We start from the raw sequence: 23,977 nt of genomic DNA on the forward strand, positions 1-23,977 counted from the left end.
CCCCCACAACTGGGGAAGATCCAGATTTGGCTAATCCTGCTATCCCTTTCCCCTGAATACAATGATTGGTCCAGGGGTGAGCACCAGACCTAAACAAGGCCACAGTCTTTCCCTGTAACTGATATTTGGGAGGCGTGGCATAGTTGGAGGCAACATTAGACAGGATGGAAGACTTCTCCAACGTGATTACCTTTGAACTGAGACCTGAATAACAAGAAGCTTGTTGTGCAAAAAAAAGGCAGAGGAAGTAACAAGTACAAAGGTGCTGAGTTGAGAAGGGTCAAGCAGTTCAAGAAATAAGGCGGCTAGGGTAGAATGCCGTTCCCTTTGCCTGAACCGCTGTCCCCTTCACTCTCAACCCGGGTAGTTCCTGTTCGACCTTCAGATTTCAGCCCAAACACCACTCCCTCCAGTAAGCCCTCCTTGACCTCAAGAGCGAGTCTCCCTTCGCCCCCAGCAGATGACTGGCCTGTTCCTAGGATGTAGGGATCTGTGTTCACCAGACTCGTGGAGTTCAGGGAAGGGAGTGACAGGATAAGGGATGCAGGTTAGGGCGTTAAGGGGGTCGCGCGATCTCTACCGGGCGAGAAAGCGAAGCTGACTTCGAATTTCTCAAGTCCAGATCAATGCTTGGGGAGCGACAGCAGCGCGCAGAGCGGCCAGTCCCAGGGCGGAAGTGCATCCCTGGAGCCGTTCTAGGAAACTCGGAGGACCTAGCTCGTCAGTGATCCTGGGGCTGAAGTGGGCATCGCCAGGCTCACAAGACCACTTCAAGGAGCTGGTGTGGCCGAGAGCAGCGAGATGGGACTCGGGTGAGGGCACGAACCGGGGCAAAGCAAGCCTGGGAAAGATGAGGAGGCGCTTGCTTGCCGACCACCTGTTCCTCCCGGGAGTGCGGCGCGCGCTGATTGGCTGGAGTGCCGCCCGGGTACCGGAAGTGGCCGATGCCCGTCGCCCCTGAAACCGAGACAACAGCTGCAGGTTCTGAGCGAGCTGGTGAAGCAGTGCTGGGAGGCCGAGCCGAGCGAGCGTGGGGTGGTAGCCGCCTGAGGTGAGACCTCATTCCGTCCCGGCGGGGGCGCAGGGCGCCGGGCTCCCGAACCCCTGGCCCGCGAGCCCCGCGGAAACCCGACGTCTAGGCCCGTGTCTGACCCGGGTTCGCTGTGTGACCTTGGACTTTATGGTCTCCACCCCCCTTCCCCACCGGGTCCCCCCCTGCACATACCCTGGACGCGACCGGGGCCCGTCCCAGCCCTGGTTGCCTGCCTGTCAGCCGCGAGCGCGGGAGCAGCAGGGACACCCCCTTCCTCGGTCCTGACGTGGGGCCGATGGGAGCTGTGGTTTCCTCAGACATTCCATCCCCAAGTAAACTGCAGGGACGAAATGGCGGGCAGCGTCAGAAACTTCAGGCCCCCTGGCAGATTGTGCCCAGGGCTGGCAGACGGGGTATTGGCTTAGGAGGGTTAGCTACGGAAGGGAGACAGGTCTGAGCACAGAGCTAATAGAGCCTTCTTGATTGTGGGAACCAGGAGGAGGACAGAGGAGAGGAGGAGAACAGTGCTTTAAAGTAAATGTCATTCAGATTGGGAGAAGGAACTTATTTTTCCAAATAGTTATTGACATCAGCTATGTGTCAGTCACCGATCTGGGCTCTTTAGGTACAGAATGAATGAAATATCCAATTAGTCCTCAAGGGTATCACAGATTCTTTATGTAAACAAGACATTTACACAAATTCATTTAACAGCTATTTACCAGGTACCCGAAATGTGCTTGGCACTGGGAATATCAAGATGAATAGAACATCATCCTTGTTCATGGTCCAAAGAAGGAAGCAGAGATGAAAATAGACTAAAAGTACAATGAGGTAACTGCAACAAGGTGAAGGAGTCTTAGGGACAGGGAAGAAAACAGAGGGGACTGTCCGTGTTTGAGCTGAGTCTTGTAGGTGTTTGTTAAGTGCATGGGACAGGAGATGGGAAGGGAGACAGGGGCCTGACCAGGAAGGCATGATGAGCCATGTGAAGAAGTTTTATTCTGTAGCTATTGGAGAGCAATGAACAGGCAGCGACATGATAACTATAGTACAAAGAAAGAGGTGAGTGAAATGCTGGTTTAGAGGACAAAGAGAGAACCTCCTTCCTGCAGATGTTGGTGAAGACTTTGGGGAGGAGGTGATCCTTGTCTTAGATATTGAATATTTAATAGGATCTGACCTTTCAGAAGTTAAGGGGAAGTATTTTTATGAATTAAGATGCTTTTGTCTCTAAGTCACAGAACACAACTCAAGCTGGCTTAAAAAATACAAGTGTATAAGCTCTCATAACTGGAAGTCAAGAGGGAAAATAGTTTCAGGAATGACTGAATCTAGTGGCCCTGGCTCCATTTCCCCCCAGTTTTCTCATCTCGTCCTGCCTTCATCCACAGCTGGTAGTGAAATGGCAGCAGCAGTTCCAGGCAACAATATATAGAAGTCTCTTCTGTGGTTCTCTCAGGATGGCAGGAAACTATTCCCAGGAGCTCCCAGTGAACTTCCTCAGAGTATCACTGATCCAGATGAAGGCATTTATCCATTGCTGAACCAGTCCCTACTGTTTTGAACAGTCACTTGCGAGGGGAATGGTATTAACTTGACTGGGTTAACTTAGTTGGGACTCACTCCTGGAGCTCTTAGGTGAGGTCAGATCTCCTGCAAAGAGAGCAAGGCCACTGCAATTTTTTTTTTTTCTCAAATAGCCCATAAAGTAATTTGAAAAGCTTTGTGTATCTCCTTACACGTTTGTAAGTTGACATCCAAAGTGTTTCATCATTTTTTCATCATGAATTTGAATAGTTGCAAAGGATATTGCTTTGGTCTATTATAAATTTTGACATTTCAAAAGTAAACCTCACGCCAGTTTGCAAGATTCCTGCCCTTGGTTCCATGTGCTTGCCACGTCCTTCACCCTGTCTGTAACCTCCACTCCTCCTTCCTTCGCCCACTTCATTTGCCTCCCTGTCTCACTTGGTCATCTCAGCTGTGTCCTGGCTAACATCCTCAAGTCCCTCACTCTCGCATTCTTCTACCACATGTGTCCCCAGATGCCCAGCCTGCTCTGGAGCTGTCAAAAGTGTTGCTGGAGAAAGTCAGGAAAGCACACCGATGGGCTGATTGGCTCCTCTCTACACTGAGGCCTCCAGCGTACTTGTCTCAGCAGGAGGTTGTAAGGGTGTAACAAGAGAATGTATGTAAGTTGCTTAGCACATAGTAAGCGCTCGTCATTACTCTCCAAATGTCAGTGCATCCTCACTTATCTTCTCTCCTTCCTTATCTACCCCACTCTGCACATGCTGCGTTGAGATCAGAATGTTCTTTCTGTTCCTTTTCTTGTTCCTCCTGCACTTCCTAGCCTCTGAGGCTTTGCTCACCCCATGCTCTGCCCATAATGCTGTAGTGCAATAGTCTTCAAATGACGTCTGTGGTGGGGGTCCACGTTTTCTGTAACATCTGTGAGTACATGGATTGTTGAATGGAAATCACTCTCTAGTTCCTTGACTTCATTTGTACCCTTGCCTACCACCAATGTGCTTGAGAATGGGCCTGTGACCTCTAGGTTTCTCTTTTCCAACTCCTCTTTCACGATTGCTCTTTTCCTCCTTTACAAAAGAAAGACATACTCTCACCATGTCCTCCTTAATTTTACTGTGGTGTATCACTCTGCGGTGGAAGAACCTCTGGCGTGCCAGACAGAGGGATAGTTTGTTGAGAAAGTAAATGATTCTTGGACCTTTTGTAACTCAAGTCCCAATCTTTGCTTTCAACATTTTAAAAAGACCTAGTCAGGCTGTCAGCTGATAGATTATGTAATGATTTTTTTACTAAAAATCACAATATGTTTTTGGGCAGATAATTTTAGAGGATTACGGGATGTTGCTATCCCAAGAGATTGCTGTAAACTCTGATTTAGGCAGTTTGGGCAAACTCAGGTCCAGTCACAGTAACTAGGGTCAGTCTGATAAAAGTAACGGAAATGTGATCTCATCAATTGTGTTATATTCCCTGTCTGCTCCCAGAAGTTTAGGGTTGGGGTTGGGGTGAGGGGTGTCAAGCTGGAGGGTAGGAAAAAAGAAGTCAGAGCAAGAACTGCTAGTGTATCTGTAATCCTGCCACTTTGCACGTGTTGATCTTCTTGGTGGACCAGACCTTGGGTAGGTGCGATCTGGGTGCACCAGATTGAAAGTTAGATAACTCCAGTCACTCAGACTGTCTAACACAGTGGTTTCCAAACCTGGTAGGGCATCAGAATCACCTGGGCACTTGTTAAAAAATACACATTCCTTGACCAACCCCTGGAGATTCTGACTGTGAGAAGTCTGAGGTGGGGCCTGGAAGTTAGTATTTTTAGAGATTTTCCAGTTGACTTTTCTGCATCTAATCTAATTCCAGGCCAACAATCATTATTTAAGGATTGTTCGTTAAAAAAAAAAATCTTCCTGGTATGATTGCAAGCCTGCTAAACAATTTTTAGTGTGTTAATGTGGCTTTTCAGTAGGCAGTATGGTTTCTTTCCCTTTCTTTCTTTCTTTCTCTTTTTAAAAACTTTTATTGGAGTATAGTTGATTTACAGTGTTGTGTTAGTTTCAGGTGTACAGCAAGGTCAATCAGTTATATCAGGGTGAGTCAAAAACTATCTGCACTCTAGTTATATTAAAACCTCTGTAAATTCTACAGCCAGAGTGCGGATAATTTTTGACTCACCCTCGTACATGTACTTATATCCACTCTTTTTTAATATTCTTTTCCCCAATAGGTGTATGGTCCTTTCAAGGTTTTATTTCTCATGGTTAATTGATAGGTGGATGTTTGGTTTATGCATCAGTATTTTGTGAATGAGGATGTCTGAGTGCATTGAAAAAACAATGCAGATCTGCAGAGTTGAAGACCCTATCCTGAACTATTGGAGACCCAGTAGATGCTTGTCAGCCCCCAGACCCAGGACCAGGAGGGGTCAGCCTCCTCCTCAGATGGCACATCTGTCTTCTCTCTCTCCAGAAACAGCTAATTTCAGATTTAGAAAAGTAAAGAAGTGAGAAACATAGGAAATTATGTTTGGAAAGTTGAATTTATGCTGAGAGTAGTGGAATGTTTCCATATGAGGACGAGGTCTAATGTGTGTCTATGCCTCTGGGAACATCAACCAAAAGGATCTGATTTATATATGAGAAGGTGTCTATAAAACAAAACAATATTTAACAAATGGCATTAATATTGTGTCACTGGTGAAATGCAAAGTAAAAGAATAATCAGAAGGGGCCAAATTTAGTTGGGGAAGGCTTTCTGGATTAGAATTTTTAACCAGGTGTTGAACTTGGGGGTAGATATATACACCTGACTTCTGCGTCTTGCATCTTGTTTTACTGTGGACACGTGATTTTCCATATGGTGTGGGTTTTATGAATGCTGACTTTGTAAGGAGCTAGGTGATGGAAAAGAAGTAACTATGGGAGAGATGATGGTGAAAAGGAAAGACCAGAGAGAGGGTCAGAAGTAGATAGGGACTGAAATACAAGCTTGTGGAACTTGTTCTTGGCTGAGCATTAGAGAGAGATTTATTTAAGACAGTGCTTCCTAACTCAGTAGCGTGGATGAAGAAGATGGCAAAATTCTCTACAGTGGATTCTTACAGTTATATAGGTACACATTTTCTATAATTTTCAAAAATTTCAATGAAAAGGAGAAATGCAGTTTTTGGATGTCTACCCTTATTCCAAGGGAAAATTAGAGAAGGCGCCGAGTGGGGGAAAGTTGAAGAGGATTCCAGGTCATTTTTAGGGGTAGCACAAAGAGCTTCCAAGACTTCAGGATTCCAGTAAGAGATCAGGTTCCTTCCAGGTGTCAGGGAAGAGGGCTTAGCAGGGCTGCACCCATGAGTGACTAGGGAGGCCCCAGGGTATGATCCTGTGGATGACTGGGGGCTGGGCAGAGAAAAAGGGCAGTACAAAGGGCACCCCAAAATCACCCCTTTCTTCTTCCCTCACCACTTGACCCCAGTCTCTCCTGCCTCTCAGGATCTTCATTTCTTCATTAATCTCATCTTTTCTTCCCTCTGAACCTCTCTCTCTGCTGGCACCATCCTTTCTAATATAAGGATGGTCACATCTCTATCATCAGAGAAAATCCTTCTTTGACTATCTTTGACCTTTTACACTACTGCCCATCTTGGTCCTCTCCTTTTACCTAGATTTTTTGAAAGAAGCAGCAAAGTTATTAATCAGTCTGCTGCCACCTGGCTTCTGCTTCTGTCATTCCACTGACTCTGTTCTCACATCATCTGTGACCACCTAGTTGTCCCAGCAGATGTTTTCCAGTTCTTATCCTACTGGATCTATCAACTGCGTGTAACACTTTATAATTCCCTCTGCCCTTGCCTTGGTGGCTTCTTTGACACTGTATTCGGGTTCTTTTCCTACTTCACCAACCATTCTTTCTCTTCTTGGCAGGCTTCTCTTCCTCTGCCTACCCCTTTTATCAGGAAACAGGTACTTTGCTCAAATTAGGGTAATTTGAGTAGGGCTTATTTGCGAAGAAGTTAATTATAAAAGATGTAGGTGTGGGCAGGGTATTGAGGAAGCTGGGACTGGCAATAGCGGAGTAGTAACTAGCCCCAGGCCAGAAGAGACAAGAGGTAGGAGACCTGGAACCCACAGAGACAATTGGGCAGGATAGACTCCTTGAGAGGAGCAATAAACTTCAATTGAGGGACATCAGGAGCACAAGGTGACCTCATAGGAAGGAGCCAGAAGGACAAATACTCTGACCTCACTCTCCTCCCTCCTTCCCGCCTCCTGCTGGGGCTCCCCATTGGTGGAACACAACTGAAAGCCAGAGGGCCTGTTGATGAGCGCCGTGTGGGTTAGCCTTCTGGGGCAGAGAGTAGGGTGGAGAAAAGTTGAAGATCTGGAGGGGAACGTGGAAGTTAACTGGAGTACTCTTCAATGTTGGCTTTGGCTTTCTAGGTTTTGTCTTCACTGTCCGACAGTTCTCACAGTCTATGCATTATGGTCTATGCTGAGTACTCGCAAGTCTGTTTCTCTAGTCCTAACTGCTCTAAGCTTTAGTTCAATATGTTTTGACTGATTCTTTGATACTTCTGTATGGAGGTGTTGAAACTCATCTAATCCAAAGCAGAGCTCATCTATCATCTTCCCTCCTAAACTAGCTGCTCCTCAATATTTCCAACCTTGGTGGTACCACTATCCATCTAATTACACCTTCCTTACACCTATATCCAATCATACCCAAGTATTGGAGAATTTGTCCTCTCAAACATTTCTCTAGTCTGTTTCCTCTTCATTCACACTCCTTTGTTACATCTCATCACCCCTTGCCTTGATGACCGCATCAGCCTTCTAACTGATCTCCTTATGTTCTGGTCTGTTGCTTTCTGATTCAGCCACTAAATGGCCACTCGTGTGCATCTACCTGAAATGCTGATCTGACTATGAACTGTGTCCTGTGTCATTCATTGGCTTAAAAACCATTCCATGACTCTGCATTGTAAGGATGAAGTCCCATAGTTTCCCACTCCCCTTTGAAAATCAGTTAACACTTTTATCAATGGGAGGATTATATCCCTCAGATTTGCTGTGGTGTACAGGTGCACTGCCCTAGGCAAAGGGCCTCTCTTCAATATTAGCTCCTGGTTCTGATTGAACAGAACCTGGGCTTATTTCCCCGGTATTTGGACCTTACTTCTGTGAGGGGACAGCTAAATCCCCAAGGCCATTGTACCAATTTGGAACAAGTTTGACTTCAGAAGTTAAAAAACCATAATGGCTTAGGCAGAGAAAAAGCCTGTTTCTTTCTTAGATAAAAGAAGTCCCAAGGCAGGCATTCCAGGGCTGGTGTGGCAGCTCCACAGAGTCATCAGAGACCCAGGTTCCTTCTTGCTCTGGTCCAGGGTAAGCCGCTGTACTCACAGTCCAAGATGGCACTGTAGCTATCACCTCATGCCCCAGGCACGGCATAGAAGACGAGGGTGAAGAAATGTATCCCCTCACCTTTAAGAAGTCCCAGAAGTCCCTTGTGCTGTCATTTGCATTTTACTGTCTCATTAGCCAGAGTTGGTTACATAGCCAAATCTAGCTGCAAAGAAGGCTTGAGAATATCTTTCTTTAGGTAGCTTTGTTGCTACAAAAATAAATTCATTATTCTGTTGCTAATGAGGTGGGAAGAGTGGCGATTGGGATAGACAACTAAAAATCCTTGACACAGCCTTTTAGAAGTTTTTTAAAAAAGTATAGGCTTTAAGATTTATAAAGGTGCTAAGAAAATTACATAAAGGGACCAATTATATTATTAGTAAGTAAAAATCAACAGCATTGCTGTGTGTGTGTATATATTGGGTTGACGAAGAGGTTCATTTGGGTTTTTCATAAGAACTCACAGAAAAACCCAAAAGAACTTTTTGGCCAACCCTATATATATGTTTGTGTACACACACACACACACACACACACATAATAACAACCAGTTAGAAAATATAAGAAGAGCTCACTAAAAGACAAAACATGCAGAGACATAATGGATATAAAAACGTCAGGGTAAGTTTGGAAATCTTACAAAATTATACTAAAATTTATTTGGAAAAATATGAGAATAGACAGGAAATATTTGAAAAAGAAGATTGAGAGAGAACTTTCTCTAACATATTAAAAAATTTAAAGCTGCAGTAGGTTGAACAGTTTGGTATTAGAGAGGGAATAGACAGATCAATAGAACTGAATGGAGTCTGGAAATTGACCCAGATATATATATGGAATTTTAGACTATGGTATAAGAGGCATTTCATCTTAGTAGGGAAAATTAGGTATTGATACAATTTAGTAACCATCTGGAGAAAATTAAACTAGAATCTTACTTCATTCGTATATAAGGGAGCCAAGAGTGGTTACTTCTGTGCCCGTTATAGCTAAGTCATGTTAAGCTTTTGAATGGGTAACCCTACAGCATATACAATCCCCTATTCTGTAGAGCTGGTGAGCACCACAGGACTGGGCTAAAGATGCTTCTTGCTACTCATTTCTGGTTACTTCCTCTATAAACCCAGAAGTTATAGTAGTAATTTTTGTCCCTCTCCCAACCTTTTCCATATACCATCAATTAATATGGCCACAATTTTCCTTAGATGTTTTCATTACCAACCTCACGTTCTGCCCCAACTCACTGTTGGTATTGTGCAACTTTTATCAGCATCTTCTTACCATCCATTTCCTGTTTCTCTCCTTAAATCTCTTCCTCTGATAATTTCTCTTACTCTTTGCAGTCAGCATCTGCTGTTTGTGTAGCATGTCTACCATAATCCTAAATCTTTCTCTTTTCAACAGTGTCCTGTAATCTCACTAGATACAGAGAGTGCTTTTTTTGGCAGCTGTGAGACCATGTTAAGCTTCATACTCCCTAGTGTTGGCTTCATTTAGTTGTGATACAGCCACTTCACAGACTTACCCTCTCTCATTTCAGATTGTGAGATGGGGACTGAGAACAAGGAGGTAATTCCCAAGGAAGAAATTTCTGAAGAATCTGAGCTACATGGGGCAATATTAGAAAAACTTCCAAAGGTGGTTTGCCAGGGTCATGAGTTTGGAGCAGCGTGTGAAGAAGACATGTTGGAAGGGCATTCTGGAGAGTCCACAGAAGAGATTCTGGAGCACGTGTCTCCTGACGAGAGAGACTTTGCATCAGGGTTGATTATCTTTAAGAAATCACCCTCAGGTGAGAAAGACCTGGAGGACAATGAGGGTGAGCGAGTCCGCAGTCCCAGCTCAAATCTGATCACATATCAGGGAAATGCTATGGCAGAGGCAGTTGGCACATTTGCTACTTCCGGCCAAAATTTCATAGAGAACTTAGGACCTAACAAAACACATAGAAGTTCTGTGGGAGAAAAGCCTCATACGTGTAAAGAATGCGGGAAAGCCTTTAATCAGAACTCACATCTTATTCAGCATATGAGAGTTCATAGTGGAGAGAAACCCTTTGAATGCAAAGAATGCGGGAAAACATTTGGAACTAACTCAAGCCTTCGAAGGCACCTGAGAATTCACGCTGGAGAGAAGCCCTTTGCTTGTAATGAATGTGGAAAGGCCTTCATTCAGAGTTCACATCTCATCCACCATCACAGAATACACACTGGAGAGAGACCTTATAAATGTGAAGAATGTGGTAAAGCCTTCAGTCAAAATTCAGCCCTTATACTACATCAGAGAATCCACACTGGGGAGAAACCATATGAATGTAATGAGTGTGGGAAGACCTTTAGGGTTAGCTCACAGCTTATTCAGCATCAAAGAATTCATACAGAAGAAAGATATCATGAATGCAATGAGTGTGGCAAAGCCTTCAAGCATAGCTCAGGCCTTATTAGACACCAGAAAATTCACACTGGAGAAAAACCCTATCTGTGTAACGAATGTGGGAAAGGCTTTGGTCAGAGTTCTGAGCTCATCCGGCATCAAAGAATTCATACAGGAGACAAACCATATGAATGTAATGAATGTGGGAAAACTTTTGGCCAGAACTCAGAGATTATTAGACATATTAGAATTCATACTGGTGAGAAGCCCTACGTATGTAAGGAATGTGGGAAGGCCTTTCGGGGGAACTCAGAACTTCTTAGACATGAGAGAATTCACACTGGAGAGAAACCTTATGAATGCTTTGAGTGTGGAAAGGCTTTCAGGCGGACCTCTCACCTTATTGTCCACCAGAGAATTCATACTGGAGAGAAACCTCATCAGTGTAATGAATGTGCCAGAACCTTTTGGGATAACTCTGAGCTGCTTCTCCACCAGAAAATTCACATTGGAGAGAAACCTTATGAATGTAACACGTGTGAGAAGACATTCAGTCAGCATTCTCAGCTTATCATACATCAGAGAATTCACACTGGAGAGAAGCCTTACGAGTGCCAAGAATGTCAGAAGACCTTTAGTCGGAGCTCTCACCTCCTCCGACATCAAAGTGTTCACTGTATGGAATGACCTGCAAAACAGGAAAGCCTTCTGTGGAAAAGCTGAAGTCAGACTTATTGTTCTTAATCTGCACCCCAAGTTCTCAGATCAAGTGAATGGACGGACAGAACCTCCTCTGTCCTTTTACTGATTTTTATTTAAACAGTCGGTCCAAAAGGATGAGGCACTTTTATGCACTATTCATTGAGAAGTTTCCATGTACTGAGTTAAATCATAAAAGCTGTTTCAGGCCTTAATTCTCCTCTAGTCCCTTTTTCCTTCCCTTCCTTCCACCCCACTAGTGGATCACATAACATTAGGGGTGTGTACCAGCCATCTAGCCCAAATTGTTACTATTCAGGAAAAATAGAGGAACGTGATTCCATCACCTCCTAGGAATGACAGTGTCGACCCCTTGAATATTATTCCCTGAAATGTTAAAGTCATGGCCTGGAAGATATACCTCTCTCTTTTCCACTGTTGAGCATCGGAATTTAGTAAGCTTTTATTAATTTCAAAATCTTCCACATTTGCTATCAAGTTCCCTTAGAAGATGGCAGCTTTAATGAAGAAGTGGGAAGCTTGGGTCATTTCCCATCTCCTGCTAGGCTTCCTCAGTCCTCTGAAGAGGGTGCCACCATGGAGGAAACTGACAGGCAATTTACAGGATTGTAAATAAGGCCCTCAGAATCCAGAGGGGCTGATTAGCAAGGCCAGGGGATAAACAAGTGAGGCCAGACTACTCGGCATGGGCAGCAGCAGCTCTTCCGCAGCTATTTCCCACTTCAGGGCTGCTCAGACTGACTGCTCCCAAGAACTCTGCTGCATTCACATTTGGCCCCAGCTCCTGCTCCTGCTGACAGATCCTGTGTCAGGAAATAGCAAAGAGGACTGCAGCTTCCTTGTCTCCAGGCACCAGGCCACAGTGATGAGCGGGTTCACCTAACTGATCAGGGCTCTGCCTGGCCAAAGCACTTAAGCGCTCATGACCTGGGCCCCATTGCTGGGGTCCTGATAGGCCAGGATATGACAGCCTCTTCTCAGTTTGCCCTTGGCCTTGGAATTCTCTTTCTCCAACATCTTTACATGTGTTTTCTGTGTTCTCTTATATGTTTTTTCTTCAAGGAAACACACCCTCAATTTGTCTGGTGTCAATGTTTCTGAGGCAGTGGGTGGTAGTGGGAATTGCACTAATGGGGATCCAGCAGGCTTGGGGTCTGGTCTTAGAACTAGACCTTGAATAAGGCACTTCACCTGCTAATCCCTAATTTCCTCGTCTGTAAAAAGAGGGGAGTTGAACTAAATGATCTCAAGTTTCAACCAGCCCAATAATTCCTTTGTTCTTTTTTAAAAAAAATTTATATATCTCCAGTGTTTTATTCTTTAATATCCTTATTACACTGATACTAATCACTAGTATTTATTGAATTTTTACTCTGTGCCAGGCACAGTGCCAGACAGTTTACATTTTTTTTCACAACCTCCCTATGATGTGGGTACTCACTTTTTAAAAACAAACAAAACAGCTTTATTGAGGTATAATTTACATACCATAAACTTCACCTGTTTCAAGTGTTCAGTTGAATGCTTTTTTAGTTAACTCACAGAGTTGCGCAACCATCAATATTGTGGGTACTCCTACCCCAGTTTGAAAGGTGAGGGGCAGGGGAGATGTCAAGTAACTTGCCCCTGATCACACAGCCAAGACCCCAGCCCTGAGCTGTGCTCCTAAGCACAGTGCTGTGCCGTGGGTAGGTGCATGCATTACTGCCTTACTTGAAATCCTTTGTACATTTTCTATCCGTTAATTACTACATGAATTTGAATATAATGGATTTAAATCATGTCCTTGGAAGTGTAATTGGTCATAGCCAAAACCCACCAAGTGAGTTTATTCTGTTCCCCAGTATGTGTCCCCCCGAGGCACATACCCTTGGCTTGAGATAAGGGCCGTACAAATAGAACAGTTGATGGGGACTTCCCTGGCAGTCCAGTGGTTAAGACTTGGCCTTCCAGTGCAGGGATTGTGGGTTCAGTCCCTTGTTGGGGAGCTAAGATAAAACATGAAACAGAAGCAATATTGTAACGAATTCAATAAAGACTTTAAAAAATGGTCCACATTAAAAAAAACTTAAAAAAAAACGATTACACAGTTTCCACATCCTTCAAGGTACCTCTGTTTCTAGTAGTCAGACTTTAGCAGAAGTTCTTAAACTTACCTCTTTCCATAGGGTGATTACAAATGCAGCGTGCTCTTACTCCTTTTTTCATGGCTCAAGCTCAAATTGAATTATACGCAAACACATCTTTCTCACATGAAACCTGTGTTTGAATATTTTATTTGCACATTCACCCCTTGCCACCCCTTAATATAGAACTCAGCACCTCTTCAAGCTCCCCAAGAAGGATCCCCTTACACAAACATAATCTATGAGTTACATGGACTTTACTGAAGATTCTGGTGTGTAAGCGGTGGAGAAGGGGGTTCATATCCTACTAGACATTTTGTTCTCAGAAGTCCCTTGCCCAAACTGCCACTGAAGATTTTTCTCTGTCCTCCCCTCTCAGCGCTGTCACCTCAGCTCCTTTTTTCTTGGCAGATAACCAGTGTCCCCACCCCCGCAGCTCCATTTCCTTCTTCAACCCACTGCTTAGAAAAACAAAACAAAAACCGAAACAACAACAAAAAACCCCTTCAGTTAACACTGGAAGGCAATTTTGTGACCAGTTTTTGTTGTGCCTGATCAAGTGCTTTCCCAAGAGGAATTCTGGTGGATGAAATTATTTTCACCTTGTTACATACACCATACACATATCCTGTAACCCCACTCCCTGCCCTTATCCACCTCTCACCCAGCTAGCTGAGAAAGATTTCTTTCTTTTCCTTGTCCCCCGCCCCCCCCCCACTTTGATTTTCTTGGGAGCCAAATCTGACCATAATACAATTAAAACTAGTAGTCATAATCTAGTGCAAGTAGAATTCTATCAAGGAAAGAAAAGATGTGAATTTTCTTAATTTTACACCCATTAAAAATACCAGGCCTCACAATCTCAAAGACCTACCAAAATACCCAGAAGTACTCCAGAATTTTTGCAGATCTGTCCATGTACATTTTCATCTTTCCGTAATTAAACAATTTTACTGGTATACTAACAGTGTAAATAAAGTATTTCTTTACAATTGTACTGATTTGATGCCTTTCTAATGTATATTCCAAAGTACATTGTTTCGTTATGGTCTTAATATGACTTTGTATGCCAGTTTTCTGCCATCCTATAAATTTCATCTTAGTACCCCAATATGTGCTCTGGTAGCTTCTGGTTTTGCATAAGCTGTTCACTCTGTCCTTGATCTGCTTTGCTTGGTGAGATCCTTTATCTTTCTTAACAGGTCAAATGTTACCTACTCTGTTTATCTAGATAGATACAGTTTTTCATGATTAACAACAATGTAAGATATTCTGGATCTGGAATTTCCTGGGGGTCCAGTGATTAGGACTCAGGGCTTTCACTGCCGAGGGCAGGGTTCCTGGTCAGGGAATGAAGATCCCACGAGCTGCGCTGTGCGGGTTGGGGTGGAGGGGAGATATTCTGGATTCTTAAAAAATCTTACTGAGATTCCTGGGCTGGTGTTTATTGTATTGTTTTGTTTGAACATGTTCTCCTAAGTGACTGCTGGTCCAAGGCAGGTTTCCTTGTTAGGTCCAGGATCTTCTTTGAGACTCAGGAAAGCTCTGCCTAGAAAAATGTGCATGCAAATTCAGGGAATTCATGGACCATCTGAAACCCATCTTTGGACCCCTGTAGTCCTTTACACGTTCCTGAAATCAATCTTTTACCTATAAGACAAATTACCAAGTAACCCGCAATAACCTCTCCCTCATCACATCCCTCAGCTTTGGGGATGAAGCTATGCCAAGACTACCCTCCTGGGTGAACCCCTGAAAGTGGACAGGAGTAGGAGCCTCAGTAAAATCCAGTGCTAAGCGGGGCGTGGGGGCCGGCCGACTCTGGTGATAACCTAGGGAGGGGGCCTCAATAACGCGGGTCCCTGTACATTCATCAACCACTTGCTGAGCGCCTGCGACGCGATGGGAGCCGTGCGAGCCTCTGGGGCTAAGCGCTGTGAGGCTGGTAGTGACCTGAACTGTGCAGTTAGCGGTCGCCCGGCGGAGGGTGGGGTGGGTGGGGGGAGTTGGAGAGAAGGCTTCGGTTCTCCCACGGAGCAGGGAGCCCGCCTCCTCCCTGAGAGCTGGGGAGCGGCGGCCGACGAGGCAGGCGCGGCCCCCTCCACGACCCCCAGGACGCGAGCTCGCCCCTCTCCACCCCCGGCCGTCCCTGCCACGTCCTTGTCTCCGGCCCCGGGCTTCGCACCTGCGGCCGCGACTCGCACCTCTGCTGCGGTGCCGCCGACGAGAACACTGACGTTTTATTGATTTGTACCACTCTTTGCAGGCAGTGTTTTCATCGGTGGACCCAACTTTGCCGGCACCGCCAAACCTCCAAGAAGTCACCGAATGCTCTCGGCCGCCACTGCCTCGGGGACCAGAGGTACGAGCCGCATCGAGCCGGGCGACCCCAGTCTGTGCGCAGGCGGGGCGGGGGAGGCGCGCCGCGCTGATTGGTCGAGGCCGGCGGTGCCTCTTTGCTGGTGACCAGTGAGGGCCGGGGTCTGAGCCCGGAGGGCCCCGAGCGTGGGCCGCTGCGCGCCGCTGACCCCGAAATCAAGTCCAGGGGCGTCCGCCGGCTGGGACCCAGGCTGGTGTGAATCAGGCCGCCGTGATTTGTGGTTCGTGAGGGCGTTTCACGTCCCAGGGTGGGATCTATTCTGCCGTTCCCAGATGTTTATGGAGTCCTTGCGGAGGCCCAGGTTCTTTCGGACTTCCAACCAGGCCTATTAAGATACTTATCTAATAACTAATTATTAAAATTTAATTTAGTGGCACTGGGAAAGGACGTACTTAAGGTACAGAAGGCAGGTTTGGCTTCAGAAAGAAGGAAGAAAGCATTGTCCTCTGAGGCTGCTGGAGGGAGTAAGAAGACAGATATGGAGGGAATGAGCGCAGGGGGCCCAGCAGAATTGGTCATTTGAGGTCTTTTGCTAAGAAGAAACGTGGTTATGCGTTCGAGTGGGCGGAGGTCTGGGTCAGTTCCGGCAGATTACCCCAAAAATCATCAAGAAAGGAGAAAAATGCTTCTGTGCCCCCGATATGTCGGCATTCGCTGAGCTGGGCTGTGGTGGGGACGGGGCGGAACCTTAGTCACAGGAGAACTGCAATCTGTACTCCACGCCGTTGACTCCTAAGTGGGAGGGATCCCAGGAGTGCAACGAATGTGGGAAAGACCAGGGAGGTCTTCCTGCGGTCAGCTGGAGCCGAGATTCTCTGCAGCAGAGTTCACACTGCTGAGCAACCCTTCTAATGTAACGAACAACCACCTTCAGGCAGAATTCCCACCTTGAAGTTCATCAGAAAACTGGTACTGGAGAGACCCTTTGAATACCAATGTGGGAAAACCTCTGGTCAGAACTCTCACTAATTTCAGCATCAGAGCATCCGCAGTGCACAGCGATCTGGGGATTTATTCACTGCAGGACACTTTCATTCCGACCTGAAACTTTGCTCTGAGCTTTCCTCTTTTTTACCGATGTCCCTAGACTGGAAATGCCCTTTGTGTCAGCTCATTTTGTCCTGCTCCTTGAGGACAGGGCTACCTTGCTGTAGAAGAGTGTACCACATTCAGCCCAGCGTTTGCCACTCAAAAATTAATCAGTGAGTGAATTCAATAAAGAAGAGGCCATAAATGATGAATTGGACATTTGAAATTTAACCAAATGTAGCATCGTAGTACCTTTGTTGTCCTTTTTTTAAAAAAATGCAGATCCTTTATCCCCTAAAATAATGATGGTGATGGCATTAAAGACCTATATCACCCCTCATATAAATTGTATCTCTCTCTCTCTCTCTCCAGGTGGGGGCGGGGGGGGGGGGGATCCTGCCGGGCTGCTTGTGGGATCTTAATTCCCAGGCCAGGGATGGAACCTTGGCCCTCGGCAGTGAAACTGCAAAGTCCTAACCACTGGACCCCCAGGGAATTCCCTAAATCAAGGGTCCCCAACCCCTGGCAGCAGAGGGCCTCACAGCAAGAGGTGAGCAGCGGGTAAATGAACGAAGCTCATCTGCCGTTCCCCATCACTTGCATTACCACCTGAACCATCCCTCCCCATCCCATTTTTCGTGGAAGAATTATCTTCCATGAAACCGGTCCCTGGTGCCAAAAAGGCTGGGGACTGCTGCTCTAAATTGTATCCCTTTATGTGACATGGGGACAGGTAAAACGTTAAACAGGTGAACCAAAACCTTTCTTTAGCTGAGGGAATTGATCCACTATACAATTTACTCAAATACAAGATAGCCACAGATTGCTTGAAACACACCTCTTTTCCTTGAGACTTTCAAGCACCTAAACAAAACCAAACCAACCCAAATCATATATTTCACCTGTACCGTCCTCAAAATCTTTCTTTCATAAGAACCTTTGTTTACTTGATCTCATTTCTGTTTTTTACACATGATTTCCACCTTCTCGGATATATTTTTTTCTTCGTGTGAGCTATGTCTTACACGTATTTGTTGGGATTCAGTATTCCTACTTTTGCAGCTGCTTCAGCATCATCACAGGCTTATGTTTTCTTCAAATGTAGTAACATGCTCGGGATAATTTTGAAAATTAGTTTTGAAATGGCTTGTTATTAGAAAGAATTAGAATCTATTGCAGTGCAAACCATATCCTGGGAGCCTCATGGTCTACAGCAGAACCTTGCGGGCTGGATGTTCTGTCCTTCAAATACAGGTGCCAGCCAACTTGGTTCCTAGTGAGAGCTCTCTTCCTGACTTGTAGATGACCACCTTCTCACTGTGTCCTCACAGGGTGGAGGGAGAGGGAAGGAAAGAGGAAAGAAGGAAGGGAGGGAGAGAGGGAGAGGTGGGGGAGAGCTTCTTTTTCTCTTTTTCTTACAATATTTGCTCAGGTACCTCAGGAAAACATGCTCTTTTCTTTCTCTCTATGCCACGTGGCCCCATTCTTAAGCTAGAAATGAGTTCCAATCAGGCAAAGAAACAGCCATCATGCAGGAAATGCAAGTGAATCAAGGAAAAAGTAGCCATTAAAAAATTTTATTTATTTGGTTGTGCCAAGTCTTAGTTGTAGCACGCTTGATCTTTAGTTGTGGCATGAGGGATCTAGTTCCCTGACCAGGGATCGAACCTGGGCCCCCTACATTGGGAGTGTGGAGTCTTAACCACTGGACCACAAGGGAAGTCCCTAGCCATTTGTTTTTAAGACAAGCTGAAGCAGATAACCAGTGCCACCAGTCTGTAAAGACCCCAGACACACCCAGAAGTCCCTTCAGAATTCATCAGGGATTGTCTAATCTTGGTTATTCCCTGAATTTCAATGTCCTCATCCACAAAGTGGGGAAAATGCCCACCCTTCAAGGTTGTGGGACTATAATACAAATGATATATTCCAAAGCCCACTGCTTGGTGTATAGTAGGAGCGTGATACATGCAGTTTTTTTCTCCTTTACCCACTTTCTTTCTCCTCTGATTTACCCCAAGTTAAAGATGTTTTCTCACAAGCATTATAATTCAAAGAGAATAAAAATTGCATCCTAACCACTACATTGTACTTATTTTTATTTCCTGCTGTGATTTATCTTAAATTTACAGTATTTCATCTACCTTTAGGATACTAAGTAGCCCTTGTGAGTTCACATGGGAATCTAATTACCATTTATAACACTGTTTCTTTGTCAAACCAAAAGTATTGTGTGTGCAGGTCTATCACAGATTTCTTCCTTTACGAGTGGGAATTCCATTGTGAAGTGCTTACAGCCTTTAGGTTTCCTAAAAAGTCAATCTTCATTCTACTTCTAAAAGTTTCAGTTCTTGTTTCTAAAGTGAAAGTCCGTATCTCAGCCAATTATGCTGCCTATGTATTCATTACTGGTTTTAAGTAGTTTGATTTTTTAAATTAATTAATTAATTTATTGGCTGAGTTGGGTCTTCCTTGCTGCACACGAGCTTTCTGTAGTTGTGGTGAGTGGGGGCTACTCTTCATTGTGGTGCATGGGCTCCTCATTGCAGTGGCTTCTCTTGTTATGGACCATGGGCTCTAGGCACGCAGGCTTCAGTAGTTGTGGCACACAGGCTCAATAGTTGTGGCTCATGGGCTCTAGAGCGCAGGCTCAATAGTTGTGGTGTATGGGCTTTGTTGCTCCACGGCATGTGGGATCTTCCTGGAGCAGGGATCGAACCCATGTCTCTGCATTGGCAGGCAGATTCTTAACCACTGAACAACCTAGGAAGTCCCTTAAGTAGTTTGATTTTGATGGTGCTTTGGTGTATTTTTCTTCATGTTTCTTCTGCTTTGTGTTTATTGAGCTTCTTGGAAATATAGATTTATAGTTTACAGCAAATTTCGAAAATTGTTAGCTGTTATTTCTTCAGATGTTTTTCTGCTTTTCCCTTTCTTCCCCTGGGACTCTAATTACACATAAAGGAAGTTGATTAAAGTTGTCCCACAGCTCACTTATCAATGTTCTGTTCATCTATATTTTTCAGTACTTTTAATCTATTTCATTTTGGGTAGTTTCTATCCAGTATAATTTTCGTCTCAGACATTGTATTTCTCATCTTTAGAATTCAGTTTGGGTCTGTCTCTCTCCATGCTCATGTTTTCCTTTACTTTTTTGAACATAGGGAGTATAATAGCTTCATTCAGCATCCTTGTCTAATAATTATCTGTGCCATATCTGGATCTATTCCTATTGATTTTTCTCCTCATTATGGGTCATGTTTTCCTGTTTCTTTGCCTGCCTTTAATTTTTGTTTGGGTGCCAGGCATTGTAAATTGTATGTTGTTGGGTGCTTTTTTTTTTTTTTTAAATATAATTCCTTTACATATTTTTGAGCTTTGTACTGGGGCGCAGGGAAGTTATTTAGAAAGAGTTTGATTCCTTTGAGGCTTTGATTTTATGCTTTGTCAGGTGGGACAGAGCAGCGCTCTAGTGCTAATTTGGCCCATCACTGAAGCAATACCCTTTGGAGGGCTCTGCCTGATGCCCTGTGTATTACAAGTTTTCTCCTCTCTGCCTCTTTAGAACATAGACTATTCCCAGACCTGTGTGAGCTCCAAGAATTCTACCTGCTTCTTCCCAGAGGTTCTTTCCCTGGCTACAGGTAGTTGCCTCACACAGAAGTGCTAATCAGTCCTTAGCTGAAGAACTGAGGGGAACTTCCTGCAGATCTCTGGAGCTCTGCTCTCCTCTCAGGTACTGTGTTCTGCCTCAGCCTCTCTGAATTCTCAGTTCTGTGCCTTCCACTCAGGGAGTCTGCCCACTCTGTACTGCAGCCTGGGAACTCTCTCCAGACAGGAAGCTGGGCCAATCCTAGGACTCAACTCACTTCTCTCCCCGTCCTGCACTGCCTGTTGTCCAATGTATGTTTCATACGCTTGTCTGGCCTTTGAGTTGTTTAAGAGGAGATGGTAAATCCAGTCCCTGTTACTCCACCATGGCCAGAAGCAGACGTCCTATCATGTATTTAGGTTTGTTAATTTGATCTCTAAGGTTCTCATTTATGCTGATTTTGTGGGTGACCGGCCTCTTTCAAGGCTGTTTTCATTTTTGAAATAAAGACCATCCTTTTCATTGTTCCATTATGCAATTAGGAGGATAGAAATAATTTAATTTTGCCCTGGTCCCAGGCCGGCAGAAAAAGTCAGGTCTCAGATCAAGCACCCACCTATCTAGGCAGCAGTGCTGACCAGAACAGCGAATGTGGCTCTCCCCACCTCACACTTTGAGTTAGATATGCAACAAGCTCCACTTCCTTGTAGTTTTGTTGAGTAAACAACCTGAGCTCTGTGTGTGAGCACAGGGTTTAAAACCACATTTAAGTTCTGATTTTTGCTCTGCCACTTGGAAGTTATGTGACCTTGGGAAAAGTCTGAAATCTCTTTTAGTCTCTTTCTTCACCTGTAATATTTTATTACAAGGTGGGTAGTGAGACTGAGAAACTGCTTCATGAGTTTTCATTGCCTGGAGGAAGAGAAGAAGGCCCCTAGGCTGACTGACTGCCTAGCCCAGCCCTCTGCCACGGCCCCTTCCACTACTCCCTGGTTTGCAGCTCTTCTCCTTGACCCCCAGCCCACACTGCCCATAGGGCTGCCCCTCTGCCACCAGGACCCAAGAGGCTGGCCCAAACAGCTGCTCAAGGTCCCCTCAGGGGCGTGCAGAGGCAGGTGTCTGGAAAGGGCTGAGGAGTAGAGCTCCTGGACAGAGCCTGAGGTTCTTGGGAGGGAACCTTGGAACCATAAGCACTACTAATTTTTTTTGGCTGCGTTGGGTCTTCGTTGCTTAGCATGGGTCTTCTCTAGTTGCGGTGAGCGGGAGCTACTCTTAGCTGTGGTGCGCAGGCTTCTCATTGCAGTGGCTTCTCTTGCTGCAGAGCACGGGCTCTAGGTGCGCAGGCTCAGTAGTTGTGGCTCGCAGGCTCTAGGGCACTCAGGCTGAGCTGCTCTGTGGCATGTGGGATCTTCCTGGACCAGGGGTCAAATCCGTGTCCCCTGCAATGACAGGCAGATTCTTAACCACTGCACCACCAGGAAAGTCTAGCACTACTATTTGGAGCATAAGTAGAACTAGAGTCTAAGGAAGGAAGGTGGGCTGGCTTCTGCCCGCTTCATACGCTTCCAACCCATCTCCTCTTCTTCATCTCTGTGCCACTACCTCAGTTTAGGCAGCCACGCTGTAACTCTGGACTTACCCCAGCAACCTCCTGATAAACACATTTAAGGTTTGTTTCCCACACTGTAGCTTAAATCATCTTTCGGAAGCACACACGTGAACACCTGCTGGTGTCACTCTCCATTAACAGCTTCCCGTCCTCTTAGAATCCTTTAGGTGGCATGCAAGGCCTGTGGCAGCTGCTAAACCTCAGTTCATGTGTCCGGCCTTTTCTGTTCCTTGCACTCAGTTCAACAAGTACACCAGAAAATGTTCCCTCACCCTTCCTGGCCTTTCTGCGTGCTCACGTTCTGCCCCTCTCCCCTCCTGTCCTCTCCCCCCTCTTCTTTGCTAACCCTCCTCACCACACCTGCAGCACTGAGCTCCGGCTGCACCTTCTCTCCTGTGTGCTCCCACAGCAGCTTCCTGTCGGACACACACTCCAACAGACAGCAACTCCCTGTTCACTTGTTTCTCCACCTCTCCTTTGGTTGTAAACTTCTTCCTGGTAAGGCACTTGGAATTTGATGAACAGATATGTAAATAAAGGGACGCATTGATGCTTGACAGACAAAAGAGCAGAATAGGCAGGGCTCTGTGGCTTCTCTAAGAATTAATGATGTAAAAGTCCTGGCAAGTTTCACTTTTACCATCATTCGCATGTCTTTACTCTGCTTATTTGATGCTGCCTAATTTTCATAGGTTGAGATCCCTGGGAAACAGAGCTGACATGGAGGGTGTGCAGGAAGTCTGCTGGGGAATGCTCTTGGGAACACCTCTGAGAGAAAAGGAGACATAGGCTGGGCAGAGGGAAGAAGTTAAATGGTGAAACAGATGCAATGAAAGCCTTCTCAACCCAAGAAAAATGTGGGAGGACCTTTCAGATATGTCTCCCATCAAGAAGGGTGGCCAGGCTTTTGAACCCATCTGCTTTTCTCCAGCCCCAACCCCAATCTCATGGACTAGATGTGGGCTGCTCCTGGCAGGGGACAGACACTTGGGTGTGGCAGCCCCCTTTAGCCAAGGGAATTTCCTGGGGAGGGACAGCTGTCAGCAGGCTGCACTCATGTCTGCTGTGAAAGGGAATGTGGGGGGCACACCTCAACATCCATGACACTAATTAAGACTTCTCTTTCTCTTCTAACTGCTTGCATATGAACGGGTATATGAAGGTACATAAGAAGTGTTTATCAAATATTTTTTCCTTCTCTAGTGAACTTACTCCCTGGGTGGGTTTTTTTTAGATTCTGGAATACTCAGACATAACTCAGGACACTGTTGCCTTTCGACAATTTCATATCACTAATATAAGCTAACATTTATTAATGTTACCTGTTTCGGTCACTGGGCTAGGTGTTACTGCATTTAATCCCCATCACCTATGCATGAGTACTATTATTTCCCCCATTTTATGGAGGAGAAAGCTGAGCCTAGGAGAGATTAAATGATTTACCCAAGGCTGAGTTGTGTCTCCCACAAAATTCATGTTGAAGTCCCAATCCCTAGTACCTCAGAAGTGACTGCATTTGGAGATAGAGTCTATAAAGAGGTAATTAAGTTAAAATGAGGTTATTAGGGTGGACCCTAACACAGGATGACTGGTGCTGTTATAAGAGGAATTTAGGCCACAGATGTGCAGAGAGGGAAGACCATGTGAAGACATAGGGAGATGATGGTCATCTGCAAGCCAAGGAGAGAGACCTCAGAAGAGACCAGCCCTACCAACACTTTGATCTTGGACTTCTAGCTTCCAGAATCGTAAGAAAATAAATTTTTATTGTTTCAGCCACTCAGTCTGTCATACTTTGTTAGGACAGCCCTCGTGAACACAGGGTCATCACAGCTAGTGAGTCCTGAGCTCTGGGATCGTACTGGCTGCCTATCTCCGGAACCCACCACTGCTGAACTGACCACTGCTGCTGAAATGGGTTCTCTCAACTATAGGTTGCCTATCAGCTTCCTGAGACCAGGAACAGTGTTTCTTCCTCTATCTCCTGCTGTGGACAAAAGACCACAGTCCTTAGCGGGTACAAGTTCTTTTGTTTATTCAGCTGCACAGCTAGGGGAACTTCCTGTTATCAGTGAATTCCAAAATTCACACGTGAGCAGGGCACTCATACATAGAAATAGGAACAGATTATGACTGGACCAGTATGGCCCCTTTAACTCCCAGGAACCCCTCTTGGATAAGGAACT

General features: G+C 45.3%; 1 protein-coding gene across 3 annotated transcripts; it reads left to right on the plus strand.

The window, feature by feature from the left end:
* Nucleotides 1-861: 861 nt before the first annotated feature.
* Nucleotides 862-11,452, plus strand: ZFP3 (ZFP3 zinc finger protein). Of its 3 annotated transcripts, none has more exons than XM_057715776.1 (3): nucleotides 862-1,051; nucleotides 3,082-3,228; nucleotides 9,503-11,452. In XM_057715776.1, the coding sequence occupies exon 3, from the start codon at nucleotides 9,511-9,513 to the stop codon at nucleotides 11,020-11,022; it is 1,512 nt and encodes a 503-aa protein (XP_057571759.1). In that variant the 5' UTR covers nucleotides 862-1,051; nucleotides 3,082-3,228; nucleotides 9,503-9,510; the 3' UTR covers nucleotides 11,023-11,452. The 3 variants fall into 3 exon arrangements, with proteins under 3 accessions (XP_057571759.1, XP_057571761.1, XP_057571760.1); XM_057715778.1 differs by having other exon boundaries at nucleotides 3,082-3,224; XM_057715777.1 differs by lacking the exon at nucleotides 3,082-3,228.
* Nucleotides 11,453-23,977: the final 12,525 nt, after the last annotated feature.

Source organism: Hippopotamus amphibius, chromosome 17, assembly GCF_030028045.1.
Source record: "Hippopotamus amphibius kiboko isolate mHipAmp2 chromosome 17, mHipAmp2.hap2, whole genome shotgun sequence".
In the NCBI taxonomy this organism is placed as follows: Eukaryota; Metazoa; Chordata; class Mammalia; order Artiodactyla; family Hippopotamidae; genus Hippopotamus; species Hippopotamus amphibius.